We start from the raw sequence: 13,264 nt of genomic DNA on the forward strand, positions 1-13,264 counted from the left end.
TCAGCAGGACATTCTATCTATAATAAAAAACTAAATAAACCGTGAAGTGTATTTTATGCATAAATACATAACAAGCTTGTGTCACACAGTGCTCTCTTTGAAAGCAGGGGAAGTCTGCTCAGTGTATTGGGACTGGGAAAGGTATTTTTATTCTTTCTGAAATATATGAGAAAACAAGAAATACCAGATGAACTAAATCAAAATCTTTACAGGAGATTTATCTGTTCTTCTGGCAAGCTGTTTACTTTTCCATGAGAGAATCTGAGTTAGATGTCCCTGTGGAGCCCCAAAGTTGCTGTAAATTCAATTGTATTAAATGTCACTTGAGAGATGGTGTTTACACCCTTGATGAGTTTGTGTCATTGTTTTAAAGATAAACTTCTACTTCGCAGTAATAAACTTCTCTCTGTGTGATATAGTATTCAAGGATTAGCCAGCAGAGTTGAAGCTGATGGATTTTTTAAATTTTTTTTTTCAGTTTCCATGCTTTTGGTGCTTTACTGCTGGAAACAAGGCATAAAATGAGATTAGTTCCAAGGCAGTCCAGTGCTGTTTGTGAGGCTAGTTCTGTCTCCAGAATTTCCTTGGATACTGCAACTTTCTCTTGACTTCAGTGCTGTCACAGAAAGTCCTGTGCTTCCGGGTGTCACGTGTGACAGAATCCGTTTCTGGATCCTGCAATGGTGTACCAGTGCTGCTTCACTACGTAGCTGAAAGTCTTCCCTGTTGCATAGAGAAGCTTAGCACAGAATTAAGATGGCTTTATAGTTCACCTGTGCCTTCCAGACACTGGTCTCCTCTGGAAGCCAGGATTTTCACCAGAACAATTCGGAAAGACCTCCCCAAACAGCTGCAACTGTGTTATCTCCTTAATTCTGTGTATTTCTGTCCACTCCCATGCACTTGTTTGTCTTCAGTTATACACCCCAAGATGTATTTGTCTTAAACATCTAGCTGGCTTTGCAGTCCTGGTGCTAAGTTACAGTGGTGGATCTATCCTGACTCAAATTATTCCTGTTCTAGACAAAAAGGAATGTTGAATCTGTATGTGAGAGACTTCACTGGTATCACTTTAGATATCTGTTCCTATAAACTTCCTTCTGGCAAGCCACTTAAACCTAGACTCTTCCTACTAATTTGAGATCCACGTGAGTAATCTTCTGTAGTTAAACTTGTGCAAGGTGCACAGATGAGCCTGGAGGCAAGAATTTTCTGGTTGCACTTACGGGACTTTGCACAATGAGTCCTACATTTGTTTTCACTGAGTGAATGGGAGCAACAGCCACGTGAAAAGTTTGCTTTCCTATGGATTAGGGTCTCACTGACCATTGACTTTTGCCTGCTAGGAGCTGCAAGGTTTCCCTGCAGTTGTCTCTTGTCTAATACTTTGATGTGAGCTCATGTTTCAGCCTTTTTCCTAGTCATGGTAAGAATTAATTTTCTCATTCTTTTTCAGTTGTTGTTTTGCATAAATGTCTAGCACTTAAATCTCTTGAATTCTTTTTCTCCTTTGTAAAATTTGTTTGAAATCACAGTAGACTTAGAAGGTATTGCAACCAGGACACAAAGGCAGATGCTCAGGTGGTTTAATCTTAACAATTTATTATAAAATAAATATTATCACTCCTTTTGGCTTCTGTGTTGTTTTATTTGGAAGGCATTTAGCTCCTCTGAATTAATAATCTAATGGTCATTAATATTCAGAGGAAGAATGTTTTCATATGTCTTCTTTTTATCTTAACCACCCTATCAAATTTCTTCTCTGAGGTTTGGACCACATCTCTATGTTATAGTTCTTGCCCTGTGGTAATACCTTGGTGAAATAAAAAAAAACAGAACTGGGAATAATATTTTGACTCTACACAGTTCCAGATGCTTAACGTGATAAGATATCATCTTCATGGGTTTATTTTGGGTATACTGAAGCACAGTAATGCCCAACAGCTTTAAAATGTTTCCATGGTTATATAATTTTAAAAAATAGGGCTTCAAATGTGAATTTTATATTCCACAAATTTGGTCATTGTTGATTTTAAAGTACATAAGATCATCCACAAATAAGAGGCCTTTAGAGAATCAGGCTGCTTAGGAACAAGTGGTGGACAGTTTTGGAGAACTTCTCTTTCTCCTTGGCATGTTCTTATGATAATTCAAACATTAGATAATTTATAACCCTGCTGGTACTATACCAGAGAACTTATGTGATGGAATTTATATCACTTTTCCTTTTAGACATTTAAACCACATGTCATTCTAGAAAAACGAGGACCAAGGTCCAACAAAGGAGTGATTTATTTCCAGTTAAAATACTAGCTACATTAAAACCACATGTTATTAAGTACTGTATAACCAAACCATGCTCAGAAGTAGGCTTACGACACCAAAGAGTGCTTAAAATATTTCTATTTTTTCCCCAAAAAACGTTGGCAATGCATACATTAACAGACTTACCTGAGCTGCACAGTACATTGCCTGTAATTTTCCCTTGATGAAAGTATCAGAGTACCAATTAATTAAATTCCTTATTATTTTTCTCACCTTTCCAGAGAGTTGAACTTTTCTGTCCCTTTTAGATAACATTGCATCTCTGTGAATATCCCTCCTGGAACAGTATAATACATTAATGCTTTTAAGACAGAAACATAGTTTTTCAAAGTGAAACTAATTGTATTTTGGGCATTTTACCAACAAGAACTCACATAATGCTCCTGTATGAAGAGTAAACTAATGCACAGAAGTAGTGCACATGAAGGGAAATCAAGATGAAGATTAGAATTAAGGGGCCCCAATTTTCTTTTCAGGATGCAGATGTTGAGGGCCAGTTTCTGTCCTCATTATGCTACACTTCCAGACCAGATTGCCTGAGACTTGAAGAGAATTTTTATGCTAATGTCAAAATATGCTGGTGTCAAATGGGGACATGGAAGTGGTCTTACTTCACTGTTCAGATACTGTGCAACGTGCAACTTGCATGAACTAGAAAGCCTGTACTTATGCTTTCTAAGAACTGCATATAAAATTATGAATCACCACAAGACCCCTGTCTCACAGGTAATAGCTGAGCAGTTTTAGCCCCAGGAAGGAACTAGCCAGTAACTGTCAATTGTCTTTCAACAAGGCAAGGATCAGAAGAATCAAATTTATCTGCTGGTATGCTCGAGAGCATTCTAATTCAGATGTTACAGTCACATCTTGAAATCATTAATACTACCTTAAGTTTGCCTGGTATTCTACTTTGAACTGAAATTGCTTAGCTGGAGCAGATTCTGAACTATTGCTTCTGCATCAGCAACATGCTAAAATCTTTAGCAGCTTTAAACAGAAAAAGGTATATGGTATGTGTCTTTTCTCACTCTTTGGCTGTCTAATTGAAATGTGTAGTATATATGTACAAGGCAATATAATATATTAAACTATAGAAACTCTACTGAGTTAAAGTTGTATAGTTTGCTAACTTGTCTGGGATGTAGACCAGTATGAAGTAACACAGGAGATGGTACAAGAAACCACACCATGGACAAAAATAAGAACCATGTGGTAGTAGGCTTGGACTTGTACCACATCTAAATCATAAACTAAATTTTAGCATAATATGAATTAAGCATGTCTAAAATTATTATTGATTCACCTCCCTAACAAGCCCCTCTGCTGTGTAGTATAGTTTAATTTATGTTTATTACCAGCCTGGTGAGCACATCTGTAATCATAACAGATTGCTGCCTGACTGAACTACGAGGCATGCAAACTCACAGTAGGAAATATAAAGCACCTATACTGCTGCCTCCTTTGCCTTTCCTGAAGCTCGAGAAAGCTAGTGCAGCAACCAGCACTGAAACAGTGTTGTAGGGCACAAAGTGGCAGGTATGGCAATGTTAAATTGATAGGAGAAGCCCATTCTGGGTTTCTGCCCTTTAGCAGCAGCTGGGGCAGTCTCTCTCCATCTCATCTCCCAGTTTTGTCCTTCCATGCTGTGCTTTACTTTGAGGTCTCTTGGCTTTGAGGTGGCAAAAACTCAGCAAAAAAAATGTTACTATCGTGCAGGTGATTGAGGTGAATGAAAACAATGTTGCTTAGAAGTTATTGTTTTGAATTGGGTTTGTTTCCTAAAAAAAATGCATCTGGTTGTATATTTTTCCTGATTATAATTCCAGTTCTCTTTCTGTGGGTCTCAGAGCCTCTTCCTTTCTCTTATCTTAGGTTATCACATATCTTTGCTTTGTATTGCATCATCCAACTGATTTGTCTTCTCCCTCTCTCTAGATATTTCCAGATGTGTGGCTGAGAGGAAGTACACCCAGGAACAAGCTCGCAAAGAATTTCAACAAGTGTTTATCCCAGAATGCAATGATGATGGCACATATAGTCAGGTTGAAAACTTTTCATTCAGTATCTTGCATGACCAGAAAGTCAGAATAGATGTGTTTGCAGGGGATGAAGAAGGGACTAATGTATTGAAGGAAATGTAATTTCAAAATGAAATGTCGTTTATGCTAACATTGATGTTAAAAAATGGAAGGAAAATTCATGTTTTGTGCCGAGTCCCCATTCTTTTTTTTCAGAATTGGCCAGCAAAAGAGCCAAACATTACTGCTGTACATGTGATACACTCCCTGTTCTTCTAGGCTGCGGCAGCTGAGTCATTCTTGTAGCCCCCTGAATACACATCAGATGGTAAAATGCTTGGAATTTCTGATCTGTTCCTGATCCCAACCAGAAATCTTGTGAGCAGAGTCCATATCTTAATACTAAAGCATGAATCATATGGGATTCTTCCCTATTCTCAGCTGAATTTCTGCACAAGCATATGGTCTTGAGACATATTTCCTTAGGTTAGGTCATTGAATTCAGAAGGGACACGGTAGCTTATCCTGTGATATATATCCCAGTCAAGATCACCTTCTGCTGCCTCTGCACTGCATTTTAGTTGCAGAGGAGTGTAGAAGACAATCCTCATTTTTAGCATTGCAAGGGAAGTGATATTGGCCCTCAGGAAATACAATGCAATTGATTTCTAACAGGAATTCCAAGAGTTTCCTTTCTGACAGCTTGGGATATGAATAATGCTGGCAGAAGCACTCTGTCCTGCTCCTTCAGTGGGTGGAACAATATGTTCTCTATGTGGAAAAAAACTTGATATTTTTGGTTTCAGGAACAGTTTTTGTCCCTTGAGGATCTTCACTGTGAGGTTTTCATAACACCTGCACCTCACTTTACTGAAATAGGGAGTAAACAACCACATATTTCAATAGTTTTCTCTTCCATTGGATGCTGAAGGACCTACCACACTTTGCTTGAAATAAACTCTTCATTATGAAGAATCGTATGTAAGGCTGATATTAGGCCCATTATGTTTTATTCTAACTTTTGCTAATGTTGTTCACTGGATTAGTCTTTAGTACTCGTGTCACGAACACTGAGCGATAACCGACATATGTCTGACAAACTGCATTTCTTTCATATTATTTCTAACAGGTTCAGTGCCACAGTTACACTGGATACTGCTGGTGTGTCACTCCCAATGGTCGTCCTATCAGTGGAACTGCTGTGGCCCACAAAACTCCCCGGTGCCCAGGTAAGGCTTGTGTGGCTTGTGTGGCTGGCCAGGTTATGGCATTGTCTCTTTGCTGGAAGAGTGGTTCAGCTCAGAAACAGATGGTGGCAGAAGCTGTGGACTCCCCATCCTTGAGCACTTGCAAAATTCAACTCAACGAGTCTCTGAGAAAGTTGGTCTAGCTTATTAAGCTGGCCCTGTGTGTATTCTGAGATGTCTGCAGTCCTTAACCTTCCTGTAATTCTGTGGTCTGCTTACTTTATTTGTATTATGAGGCAGCCATTGAAGGATTTTCTGCAGTGGTTATTTGCATGATATTTATGTGTCAGTATATGAAAACATGCAACTGACTTGCTGAGGTAGTCCCTTCTTTATGTTGAAACTCTCTCACAAGTAAACCCATTAAAAAAAAAATCAGAGGGCTTTGCCTTTTTGATATTTAAAAATTTAGAGCATAGAAAAAAACCCCACCCATCAAAAAATATGGACAGTGGGTATCTCAATTTGTAACATAGCCAAATGAAAGAAGACTCACAGCAAATCTGATAAATAAGCAAACTGGAATGAGAAAGAAAAATGAAATCAAGCATCAAGAACATAATGGAATCATTGTCTGTATAAATAAATTGGCAAATCAAATATATTGCCACATGTACTGCTCTTTGTCTTTCATCAGGACAATTAACAGGTTAACTGTTTTTTATTAATTTACTTCTGATCCTATTTTACTGACATTGATAATAAATATATATGTCCAGTGTATGAACAGTTACTGAAATTGCTATTCATCTTCTTTGAGGGTGACAGAATTGCATGGAAATACTTGAGCTGTATGTATTGCATTTATGTTTGTGCTGCAGTACCATTCTTTGTCAGAGAGTGGAAGAAATAGCTTAAAAAAAGCTAACCCTGTAACACAAATGAAGCTGAAAAAAAATTGATTAGAGTCTTTGAGGGCATTCACCTGATCTAATCTACTTCAGTTGTTCAAGCACAATATTAATGCTTTCAATAAATAAATGGAGGGAGGAAGAGAACACTGAGGAAGTTTCATCAAAGAATATAAAAACTCCACTTTCAGGTTTGTCTTGTTTAAATAATTTGCAGAATCTTTCATGCATCTTGCCTGTAGCTGAGCTTTAGCCAGAAATGACTTTTCAGACTAATCCTTTTGATTAAGTCTGTAAAATCACTGTGAGATGACAGTCAATTTGAAAAATACTTTAAAATGTTCAGTTAAGAAGCATTAAGATAAAGAAAACTCTGCATTCATTTACATGTAATTATTATTTATAACTGGATCACATCTTCAGAAGACATATGGTTAGGATAGCATTTGTGTGCTTCAGTGTATTCTTGAACAGAGATGCTTTTGCATGTCCAGAGCCAGGGTTTCCCTAAAAGTGTCCCTTCGTTGCTTTTTCTGCAATATCCATGTGTTGCTTCCTCTCTTTCACTGACATTGGTGAAAAAGGGGTTATCCTGGTGCTGAAAATTCAAGAAATAATTGTTTGGCAGATGTGTCACATCCTATGGCATTAGGTTTGACTCAAAATGTTCCTGAGTTAGTTACAGTACTTTCACTTTTTTTTCTTTTTTTTTTTTTTTTTTTTTTTTTCCTTTTTCAACAGTGTTATGAAAGTATAAAATCCCTCCTGCACTCTTCTTACCTGACCTACATATATATATATATTCCTCCTCTGCTCCCACTCCCAGTTGCCAACTTACTGTTTTCTCCTGAAGTCATAGACAAAAGCTAAGCAGAGTAATTTTAAATACTGAGATTTATTTCTCATATACAGCATACTTATTTTTTTTTTTTTTTTTTTTTTTTTTTTTGGTATTTGTGTTCAGTATTATCAAGGAGAAACTTCAGTGTAGTTCTAGGTTAATGAATGGACTAGTGTGAGAATTATTCTGTCTCTATAGGAACCCAACCCTAGTTCTTCTCCAAGGTATATTCATATGCCTAGCAGGTAAACTGCCAGACTGCTTCAGCTCATTTTTAAGGCATGGGGAGGGAAGTTCCCTTCATGGAAATGCTAAGGAGAGGGTGAGAGTAGCATTCATTTTTTGATTTAGTAGCTCAGAGATAAATGGACTGCTCCCATGCCTGGGTGAGTATGCTTAGTCTGATTTTGCTCCATGGCAGATCAAGGGTAATTTTCCAATTGTTGAGACCGTTTGGGATTATCTTTGCACATTTCTTCCCTATCTTGTATCAGTGCTCTCATGTTTTGCTGCTCACCACTTCTCCTTTGTCCTTCAGGAAAGAAGCCCATCTTCAGAGTTTGGAAGTAGATTTGAAGTTCTAGAGGATTTTGCAGTAGTAGTGGCTAAGGGCTCAGTTTTGATGTCTGGAGAAACCTCCTCATTCAGCAGAGAAGGCATCTACAGATTTTCTCAGGAAGTTATGTAGTTTAATACAGCAAAACTTTGCTTGTACATTGCAGATGAAAGCTTGAAGCACAACTGCACCTTTCTTCCATTTCCCAGTATATGTTAAAAATTGCCATCCGTTTAGGATAACAGAGATGATTTTTTCCCCTAGGACTGCTGATGTTTTCCAGATCACTGCTGATTCTGTTTTAGACATTTTCTTTAGTACCACTATGCACAGGAATTAAACCCAAAATATTAGTGGGCGCACTGAAGTTAAGTATACCCCTCTCTTAACTAGCATCTCAGAGATGCCATTTCTTCCAACACTACTGGGTCTCATCAGCCTGATACACTGTGTGCTCAATATTCTCACTGCAGGCATTGCCTTGCTACTTTTTGACGTTGCAGACAGATCTCCTGCAACAGTGGCATCCTGACATCAGCATGTTTCTGTATTTTCACTTGCTTCTGTGCATTCCGCAGGCATGATGCTATAGCCATTTCAATACATTCATGCAAACTTCTCAGTTTGCATGTGACAGATCTTTTTATCCCAGGACAACTTTTGTCACCTTTTCCCTTTAGAGCATTCTAGATGGCAATCTAGACAATCTAGATGGCAATTTAGACAATCAAGATGGCAGGTAGAGTTGTGAATATGCTTTTGTGATTATTTTCTCCTTTAAATGGGACACTATAGAATGTGTGTAAATCTTTTTTTTTTAATGTAAATGTTCAGTGTTTAATTTAATTTCTAGATGAGTCCTTTAGTAACTTCAGATAAGCTATGAATACATGTCTAATCAACTGTGCTGTTCCAAAATTATGGGATAATTTCTTGTCTTTTGTTTTCCCCCAATGGAACCATCTTTGACTTGGGTGAATATCCAGAAATAGGAAAGAGGAGCATATCAGAACTTGGATTTTAATAAGAGGAAATGTGGAACAGAATTTAGTATGGACAGTTAGGAGTTCAGTTTCTCAATTCAATTCCCTATCTGTGCTTTGCGTTTACATTATCACAATATTAGACAGGTCCAACAAGCAACCTCTATGTTTATCTAACTCTTAATATTGGTTAACTGCAAAGCGTGATGCTTCCTAAAGTGATCTCAGGTCCTGGGATGGAAAAGTGTCACGTGATTGTTTTCTTATGTATCTACAATAGCTTTATGAGCAATTTTGTGCTCATTGTGGTGTTCCAATTGCTCTTATTGAGACTGTTTTATTTACTAGAGACACTAAATATGGAAAGACGGAGGTTATAAACAGCATTTAAAAAATGCAGGACTCTCCAACTGATTTATGTAAAACCTTTGCTTCATTTACTACATCCTTACCTGAAAGAGGCTCTTTTTCCATCTTTTCCAGTTATTCCCACACCAACACTTGGTGCTGCTAAAACACACATGATAAATCTCAGAATGCCATTCCACTCCATGGAAATAGTCTCCACTGTTGAAGGAGCAGTGGTGAGAAGGAGAGTAAATCAAACATTCCCATGGCAGCATTAAAAATAAAGTTTCTTAAAAATGATGAATGTCCCCCAATACCTTCAGTAAAGAACACCAGGCATCGGAAAGACATTTTTACAACTTCCCATCTCTCTTATCAGTACTGCAGGGAACTGCACAAATTTCACAGTCACGGAGTCCTGGGAAATGGGGCAGAAATAGAGAAGCAGGTGTTAAATTATCATTGGAAAATACATTGTTCCCCTATTGTAGGGTTTTTATGCCATATTAACTCTTCTGGGCTTCTGCCAGGGAGGTTGCAAACGTATGAACACGTATTTTATTATTCTGTGAAGTACTTTTGCTTCCTTGAAGTTAAGATGCCTTGATACTATTTTAAAATAGAAGTACTTTTAAAAATTCAGTACTTTTCCTGTTTGTATAGTATTGTAATCAGTTAATATGAAGAAGACTAATATATTTGGGAAGGCAATGAGCTTCTAAAATTTGTATTTCATTGCTTTTGTTAGCTGAGTAAAATATCCATCCTTGGATTATCTATTTCTTCTATCCCAATGCATATGACTTTCCTTATATATACAGAATCAGACACACACAGCTGTGAAATATATAACAGCATGGGAAGTTTTCTGTCCTGTTTCTTGATATCTGTATTCAGTGATTACTTATCAAATAGTCTTTACCAGGAGATCAGAAATCATTGTCTGAACTGGATAGAAGACTTTGACCTTCTCTTTTGAAGCCCAGTCACACATTATCAAAACTATAGAAAATGAATATGATACATCACAAGCTACAAAACTCACATCAAGTTCCCTGGAAGATTTATTGTGCCTCAGAACTTGTTAAGACAGCAGCTTAGCAGAATTGTGGGTTTTGCAATAAACTTAGATAAAAATATTTCTGCAATCTCTTTTTTAGTTTGTCAGAATCAGAAATGTCTAGATGGCTAAGGAAATGTATAAATTAAAATGTTACTAAATTTTTCTTGTTAAAATAATGTTGCTGAATCTAATACCCCTTCTTGCTCTTTCACCTTTCATAAATATATTTATGTGATTTTTTTATTTATAGTGCACTGAAAACTTGGAAGCTGATTGTTTTGCCTAACTTTTAGATAAGTTGATCTTTCTGTTTCTTACCTAGCTGAAGATGTGAGCATTTGTTGGGGGTTTAGAAGATTAAATTTCCTAGAAACTTGCAGATTCAACTTTGTATCACCATTTAAGCTAGAAGTATTTCTTCCTCTGAAATATATTCAGAAAATGGTAGGAAAAACTAATATAAACTTAATAATCCTGCTCACCTCCAATTGGAAACAATGAAAGTTTCTACTGCATCAATTCAAAATTTCAGGTGAAACTATGTGAAAGGTGCAGATTTCCCCATGTAGGAAAATCTGTGAATATTTTTGTTAGCTTCTTAAGACTATTCAAAAAATAGTAACCTGATTGTCCTAGTATTAATCTACTTTTGTCATGAAAATATATTCACTATCATAAAGTTAGCCAGTGAAAATGCCACTGTGTTCCTCCATCCATCAATTTACCATCAGTATTTAAGGAAAAATAAAGCAAGGTATAGTAAACAAACAAACAAATAAATAAATCAAGAAAATTAAGGCAACCAAAATATTTCACACATTTATGAGCATCTGTCAGATACGGTTGACTTTTCATTAAAATAGGTGTGTGTGAGAAGAGACAATGTGGTAAGTGATAGATACGCTTTTTAATTTTTAACTCCATGTGGCTCTTCAGAGAGAAACATACCACTTTTAAGTGTGTTTTTTTAATGCAACAGAGATAGATAGGTTGTTAAGAAGTGGCTCGGATTTAGAATCATACAGATGGTTGTAATAATGAGACATAAGCAAGAAATAATGAAGTATTTCTGTTTTAAACTGTAAGGACAACTACCTCCTGTAAAAACCACAAAGGAAACCAGTAGATATTTTGTTTCTTGATAGCTTGAGATCAAGACTGGATGTTGGTTGCATTTCAGTCCAGGTTGGTAGAACAAGCTGTTAAAAACTGTCTTCTGCAAACATCTTAACCCCTTTCCCACCACTGTTGTCTTTTTTTCCTAATGGCCACAGCTCTGAGGACATCTCCTGAACCAGCTCAGGCTCAAACTCAAAGCAATACACTGTCCCTGCCTTCCCCAATGCACATACTTTCCCACACCAGTACAGGGTTTTTGGAGTGCCTTGTATGAATTAGTTAAATCAGAAAGGGGCAGTTTTTAATCTGAGCCAGGACAGGGGTAGAGGCTGAGGAAGCCCCTCAGAGCAGCTGAGGTGTGTGGGCAAGACCCTATGTGAAGGTGGGTTCTGCCCTGTGTGAGGAATATCAAGGGAGTAGTGCTGGGGAGATGAGTCTTAGTCTAGGTCCTGCCCTCACTGGGTCAGTGGGGAAGGGAAACATTGGCTGTGCAATATATGAGCATGTTCTTATTAATGATGTTCATGTAGCACGAAATGCTATCCCTTTCTCAGGTCTGCTGGTGGCCAAGTAGTGCCTGACATTAAACTGATGGTACACAAATGCACAAGTCAGGCAAAGCTAAATCTCTGGTTTGCAAGGGAAGAATTTTCTGATATTTTTTGATGTAATAAACATAAATAAAACATTAAAGCTGAACTGTGTTTCTTATAAAACATATTAAAAGTGAAAATAATATTATTCTGGGTTATTTGTTTTCCAATCGCAGGTTCAGTGAGTGAGAAACTGCCACAACGAGAAGGTGCGGGAAAAGCAGGTAAATACCTCAGTAGGCCTTTAAGTGGAAACTGAAATAGTTCTGGGATAAACTGATGTGTTATTCTGTAGGTTTAAATTATCAATATATATGGATCATGATTATATATGCATATGTAATATATATACATGCATACACACTGTTAATTTCATCTGCATTGTAATTATTAGTAAACTTATGAGTTTAAATGTGTATGTATGTATGCATGTATTTGTCTATATATGCATAGTCATTACATTTTTCCAGCCTCATCCCTACAGACTTTGCTGTTCTGTGTTGTTTGGAAAGTAACTTTTCTTTCCATATCTATACTTTGAAATATTTTCCCATACTGTTTGCTTGCCCTGGAGGACAGATTATTCTGTCTGTTTGATAAAGACAGCATTCTGCAGTCCTAAAATCTGGGGAACTGGAGTCCTCACTTTATTTCCATAGCAATCAGTGCATGAGTGATCTTGGACCCTGCACTTTGCTCTGTAATGTGGTGAATTCATCTGATGGCTTACATTCATGGTCAGCTGATTGTTGTTATTAGAGATACATCATGGTGTATATCTTGTTGGCAGGACAAAATCTGATGCAACTCCAACATAGCTGGTAGATTTAAATGAGAGAGATGTCTGTGCTTTAGACAAAATTGAAATCTAGGCTCCCCAAACACTTAAGAAAAATTAAATGCAGCTGAAAATACCATACTAAATATTGCTGTCAGTTACAGTTGTACGAATTAATTTTAAAAACCTTACTCATATCAGTGCTAATTTTAATGAATGTTTGGTCCACTGTAAATATAATTGATTTTTTTTTTTTTTTACAGGAACTTTTGTAGCATTGGTTTAAATCAAGATTTAAATAAACTATTGCACTGTTAGGTTTTAGAAAATCAGTACTACTACTTAAAGGGTAATAGTTACAAATTATTCGAAAATTGTTTCTTCATGTGTTTCCACACAAACTGCGTTTTGCTGACCTTAAGTTACCAATCTGCTTTTGCCCAGGACTTTCGTTTTCAGCTTTGAACTGAATGAGCTATCCCATATATAAAACTTGTTAAGAATCCTTTATTTTTGTTTGTGACTGTGGTGACTGAGCTGCT

At 36.9% G+C, this 13,264-nt stretch overlaps 1 protein-coding gene across 1 annotated transcript in view; it reads left to right on the forward strand.

Moving 5' to 3' along the window:
- SMOC2 (SPARC related modular calcium binding 2) overlaps positions 1-13,264 on the forward strand; it is a 120,000-nt gene that overhangs the window by 36,386 nt on the left and 70,350 nt on the right. The window contains exons 3-5 of the mRNA XM_010005415.1: positions 4,261-4,367; positions 5,473-5,572; positions 12,121-12,168. Of these exons, the coding sequence (XP_010003717.1) occupies positions 4,261-4,367; positions 5,473-5,572; positions 12,121-12,168 (255 nt within the window). The remainder of the gene's footprint in view (positions 1-4,260; positions 4,368-5,472; positions 5,573-12,120; positions 12,169-13,264) is intronic.

The sequence above is a fragment of the Chaetura pelagica genome, unplaced genomic scaffold (assembly GCF_000747805.2).
Source record: "Chaetura pelagica isolate M959 unplaced genomic scaffold, ChaPel_1.0 scaffold551, whole genome shotgun sequence".
NCBI lineage: Eukaryota > Metazoa > Chordata > Aves > Apodiformes > Apodidae > Chaetura > Chaetura pelagica.